This window comes from Calliopsis andreniformis, chromosome 12 (genome assembly GCF_051401765.1).
Source record: "Calliopsis andreniformis isolate RMS-2024a chromosome 12, iyCalAndr_principal, whole genome shotgun sequence".
Classification (NCBI taxonomy): Eukaryota; Metazoa; Arthropoda; class Insecta; order Hymenoptera; family Andrenidae; genus Calliopsis; species Calliopsis andreniformis.
This window is the reverse complement of record NC_135073.1, coordinates 2592053-2597994: the sequence shown is the minus strand read 5'-3', so window position 1 is coordinate 2597994 and position 5942 is coordinate 2592053. Positions and strand designations below refer to the sequence as shown.

The window sequence follows — 5942 nt, the reverse complement described above, 5'->3', positions numbered from 1 at the left end:
AATATATACATATACTTATAAGTTAAGCAAACGTAAAATAAAAACTAGTCAGCAATAATTCACAAATCTCACAATTACTCATTTGTGCTTATTTAAATGTATTTAAATACTCTATGTAATATACAGATATTCTATGTGTCCTATATACTATATGGAATTAATATTCAATTTTTGAAGATTTAGTTTTTAAGTTCGATTTTATTATTGTTTATATTTTTAATTTACTGCATAGATGCAATGTTTGTTACCTCTCCCGTAAATTTCATCAGGCTTACAATTTAGTGTCACTAAGTTTTTTCAAACAATCCACGTGTATGCTTGTTACACGACTGATAAAAGTACACCAATAGTTTCTAGTACAATGTCTACATTTAATTTAGAAATTTTTCATAAAAGAGCAGCCGCAGCAGTAAGTCTTATTATTGACTTTCATTTTCTAATAAAATATATAATTACGAACAAATAATTTTGGACGTTGTAAAATACAATTTGTAGGTTATAATTTGTATCTATACATACGTTACAGGAAGAGGAGATAGCTGTTTTGAAAAAAGAAATCGAATTCATACGACAAAATATTACGAGTAATAATTCTAAAATACAATCTGTATCAAAAGATGAATATGAAAAATTAGAGCAAGAAAATATAAAATTGAAACATAGAGTAGCTATTTTAAAGAGGGTATGTATTTAAAATAGTTTTAACTTAAATTGGATTTTAAATGAATGAGTATTAAAATGAATACAAAAAAGAATACAAAAAATGAGTATTAAGAATTATTATATTATCTCTTCTTAAAAGAGTTGTTAAGGATTAAATACTGGTATCTTCAATAATATTCTCTTACATAAATTACATTGGTAGCAAGCATTAATGTAGTATTATTTTTCATACAGAAGTAGCTTGAATTTATAAAATAAATTTGCTAGTTCACAAAAATATATAATGAAATTGGTATTAAAATCGTTATTAATGTATTCACTAATTTTTATCTTATATAATCATTATCGAACTTAAAGGCATTTTAATTTAATATTTCATTCTATTTTCAATGAAAATATTTATTACATTTTCAACTATATTGAATAGACTATTGAAGCTGAAAGAGCAAAAACACAACACGGAATGAAGATGGCTGGAACATGCAATAGTGTCAGTATATATGACACCTTAGTAGGCTTGTTTGAAAGAGCTATCTCTGCTGCTTATCCAGATGTACCAGATCCTCCTGTGATTATAACATCTTCTACTAGTCCAAAGTTTGGAGATTATCAATGTAATAGTGCTATGCCACTTACTAAACAACTTAGTAGTACTGGTAAGAACCAATACTGTATTAAACCTAAATATTATTATTGAAATATTATTTACTCTAAACGAATATGTTTTATATTCACACAGGCATTAAAACATCTCCACAAAATGTTGCAAATAATATAATGTCGAAAGTAGAAGAGTCAGCCTTAGTTTCTAAGTTGGAAGTTGCAGGCACAGGTTTTATCAATATATACTTAAAAAAAGAATTCGTAAAGACAGCATTAAGTAATTTAGTGAAAGCTGGAAAAATTTGTCCACCTTATACAAAGAAACAAAGAGTTATTGTAGACTTTTCTAGTCCTAATATTGCTAAAGAAATGCATGTTGGACATTTAAGGTCCACTATAATTGGTGACAGTATTGCAAGATTACTAGAATTCTTAGGGCATGATGTGTTAAGATTTAATCACCTCGGTGACTGGGGCACTCAATTTGGAATGTTAATAGCTTATCTTCAAGAAAAATTTCCTAACTATCTAACTCAATCTCCGCCCATTACAGATCTTCAAGTAATAAAACATACTCTTTTTATATTAGCTTTAGTGAAAGTTATAATATACTTATATTTCAATGATATAAAATATAACGAATTAATATTTTGCAAATTGTAGAGTTTTTATAAAGAATCAAAAACGAGGTTTGACGAAGATGAAGAATTTAAAAAGCGTGCTTACTATTGTGTTGTCAAATTACAATCATTTGATCCCGACATAATAAAAGCATGGCAACTGATTTGTGATGTTTCTGGGAAAGGTTAAGTTATCTGTATCAGTTAATATGGATTTAAATTTACAATTCATTATTGTAATTTAATAATACAATATGTACTTTTTAAATATAGAATTAAATAAGATATACACTCGATTGGACATCAAAATAATAGACAGGGGAGAATCTTTTTATCAGAAACATATGGAAGCTATAGTCAAAGAACTAGAATCAAGAGGATTATTAGAAGAAGATGAAGGACGAAAAGTGATGTGGGGTAAACGTAATGGTAATGAAATACCTCTAACTATTGTCAAATCTGATGGTGGTTTCACGTATGACACATCAGACATAGCTGCTCTTAAACAACGTGTTGATGAAGAAAAAGTTGATTGGGTAATACAGCTTAATCTTATGACTATAGTTCATGAATACTATTTCTTATTATAGTTAAAAGAACATTTCTTGATTCTGGAATTTATTATATTTTTGTAGCTAATATATGTAACAGACGCTGGCCAGTCTATGCATTTTCAAGTTCTGAAAAGCTGTGGTGAAAGAGCTGGAATTTTAAAAAGTTTTCATCGGATGGATCATGTTGGATTTGGTGTAGTTCTTGGTCAGGATAAAAAGAAATTTAAAACTAGATCTGGTGATTCAGTAAAATTAAATGATTTACTAGACGAAGGTAATTTTAGCGTATGTTGTCGTGTACATGGTATCATGTGTAAGTGATACCACGCAATTTCAGGATTTCTCTTAATCTTTGTAAAAATGTGTTGAGTAAAGGTTCAACTATTTTTAAATTGGTTTTCATTTCGTAAATCAGATTTTTTCTTTAATAGTTAGTTCTTTAATACTTCTTGAGTGCCTTTAAATTTTAAATGAGACTATAACATTTTTTAAATACTTTTTATTCGAACATATTGTAACAAGTCCACAAATCATACGCCTGTTACAAAAAGAGATACAAATAGAACTTCAATACTTATTGTAATTGAGCGCTCAAAGGTATCGCGGCATTACACAACTTATATTGAAGTTTTATATGCTATGTGTGTTTTCTTTTCGTAACATGTGTATGAATTTTAGACTTCTTATGATTTGTTTGAATAAAAAATATTTAAAAAGTATTATAGTTTCAGTAAAAAAAGAAACTAATTTCATCTCCTTGAAAAATGCAAATATAAAATTCTGATTAACCAAGTTTCGACTTTAAATATAGTTCAATTTGTGTTTAACATTATCTTTTGTATAGTTTAAGAAAAGTTTTGAAATTTTATGACGCTACTTGCAGCGAACACATTGTGTAACATTGAAAATTATAGTTTTTAACACTTTTCATTTTTTTAAGGTTTGAAAAGGGCGCTGCAGAAATTACAAGAAAAGGAACGTGACAAAGTACTTACAGAGGAGGAGTTAAAAATGGCACAAGAATCTATCGCTTATGGATGTATAAAATATGCAGATTTGTCACACAATAGAAATCACGAATACGTATTTTCGTTTGATAAAATGCTGGAAGATAGAGGAAACACAGCAGTGTATTTGCTTTACGCATTAACAAGAATACGTTCTATCGCCAGAGCAGCTAATATTTCTCGAGAGAAATTAGAAGAAATAGCTCAAAGTACTCCAGTTTCTGTAGAGCACGAAAAGGAATGGAAATTAGCGAAAGTATTGATGAAATTCCCTGATGTATTAATTAAGATTACAAAAGACTTGCACTTGCACCTATTATGTGAGTACTGTTATGAAATCTCGTGCGCATTTACGGAGTTTTATGATAATTGTTATTGTGTTGAAAAAAATGAACAAGGAGAAATAATGAAAATAAATATGGGTCGTATATTATTATCAGAAGCGACTGCAATTATCATGGAACAGTGTTTTTCAATATTAGGTTTAAAACCAGTCGCACGTATGTAAACTTATTTATACAAGCATATAATGTAAAACAACAATAATAATGTAAAACAAAAATTATACAATAAAAATTTTGTTCTACTCTACCAATTAATGTCTACTTTTTCTGTTAAAACTACGAATATTACTATCCTAAGATTTCTGTTTTTCCCTCACAAAGCTAGATTTTAGTCAGGTTGATTATTTTTTTACATTAACGAGTCTTAGAATTTTGGCGTAATTGTATAATCACAAGTGCAAGATCTGTTTATCATGATAGATAAAAATTCTGATGAATATTTTTTCAAGAAAGCAATATTTTTTTCTACAATCATAGTAGTTATACAAGGTGTTATCGAATTGGTAGTTCAAGTAGATATAAATATGATTATGTGCAAATGTACGCATATTAAACAAATCTTCAACATAGATTTACACAACAATAGAATTTTGTACGAAAAATGTCACACTATGCTTTTGAATTATTTTTCACGTAGATTTACCCACCTTATGCTTGTACCAGCAATCTAGTAACACTCTATGTATTACTTCGAACTGCATTGGACGAAACTTTAAATCCGTCGAATATAAATATAGACACTTTTCTATGTCCTGGATGTTTTTTAACCCTTTGAATTTTCTTTGTTGTATCGAAACCTACTTACTTACAAGGGAACATTCCGAAGTGTAAATGTCCGATTCTGATGAAACTTAGTATTTTTGTAAATTAACCAAAAATATTCGACACGTATTTTTTTTATCTGTTGATATCCATGTTAAAGGGGCGAAAACTACCCCCAAAATTGGAGCCTGAATGTATTACATATATCGCATCTACTCCTTCTCGGTCGGCATGTCCTTTTTTTACCAATTGGAATGATTTTTATTAAAAGAAATATTTTTTACCCGTTTTGCCACCCTTAAACCCGTCATTGAACATGATCCTAACCATGTAATCCTTTATGAACCATCCTTAACTCTTTTATGGAAAACATTTCAATAAATACGCTACTATTTTTTCTGAAGTTTTAAAAACGCGATCACGAAGTCCTATTTAAGAAAATAGTAATTTTCACATAATTTCCAACGTTCTTAAAATAAGTTTCCGTCCATATAAAAATTTATTTAAAAAGATCAATCGTTCTCTATTAAAAGTAAGTAACAATATAAGTACACTACATTTATATATAAAAACTATAGGTCTAATATATATATTTATACATAACAATACATAAAAATTTACATTCCGTTCAATATAGTGATTAGTGTTCAGTGTTACTACATTCACTGTCACTTGAATTAGTTTCATCTAGTAATAAGATACTATTACCAGTATGGATTCTTTAGCATACATTTTACTATTGAATAAATAAAATATTATTATAAATAAAATTGACTATTACTTTATAAGCTATTTCACAATTAAAAAATTCTAATTCAGTGGAAATGTTTAAAAGTAAAAGAAGTACTCCGACTTTTAGAAAAATGATAAGTTTTTAAATTTCACTTATGCAAAAGTATTAAATATTTGTCTTACCTGAGTATGCTCTTTTAATATACAAAACACAATAAAAATTTCACTGTATCACACATTCAAATTCAAAACGTCAGCGTCACGTAGTACAGCACTAGGAAAATAGGGAGAATAAGCTTGGAAAGAGTCACGGATGTATGAGGTACAAGGGGTTCAAATTCTACATACATGTATACATGTATAGCAACCCTGACTGTTGTAAGCCATGTGTACTTGTAACCACGAAGGAGGGATTCTTAAACTTTAAATGGAGCAGGTTATTAGTAGCATATGATAATCTAGTCTACTTCTGACAAATTATAGATTTTGGATTTTTTTAAAAATTATAACGTGCCTGCAAAAACGTTTTGAGGAGCTTCTTTAAGCTAGTGATGGTTTATAATGGTATTCTTACTCGTTGGTAATAGGTACTTACAACGATACGAATACCTGACACTTTTCTCCCGATTGGGTCTTTGCACATCAAATCAGTTACTT

General features: G+C 28.7%; 1 protein-coding gene across 2 annotated transcripts; it reads left to right on the top strand.

Moving 5' to 3' along the window:
* The first annotated feature begins 203 nt into the window (after window positions 1-203).
* On the top strand, window positions 204-4036 carry Argrs (arginine--tRNA ligase-like protein). Of its 2 annotated transcripts, none has more exons than XM_076388768.1 (8): window positions 204-409; window positions 527-682; window positions 1091-1319; window positions 1403-1827; window positions 1930-2071; window positions 2160-2422; window positions 2522-2714; window positions 3381-4036. In XM_076388768.1, the coding sequence occupies exons 1-8, from the start codon at window positions 362-364 to the stop codon at window positions 3953-3955; spliced, it is 2031 nt and encodes a 676-aa protein (XP_076244883.1). In that variant the 5' UTR covers window positions 204-361; the 3' UTR covers window positions 3956-4036. The 2 variants fall into 2 exon arrangements, with proteins under 2 accessions (XP_076244883.1, XP_076244884.1); XM_076388769.1 differs by having other exon boundaries at window positions 205-409; window positions 496-682.
* The last annotated feature ends 1906 nt before the right edge of the window (window positions 4037-5942 follow it).

Coding starts and splice junctions, on each gene's coding strand:
- Argrs (XM_076388768.1), top strand. CDS start 362: ATGTCTACATTTAATTTAGAAATTTTTCATAAAAGAGCAGCCGCAGCA. Junction 683..1,090: donor GAGTAGCTATTTTAAAGAGG/GTATGTATTTAA, acceptor TATATTGAATAG/ACTATTGAAGCTGAAAGAGC. Junction 1,320..1,402: donor TAAACAACTTAGTAGTACTG/GTAAGAACCAAT, acceptor ATATTCACACAG/GCATTAAAACATCTCCACAA.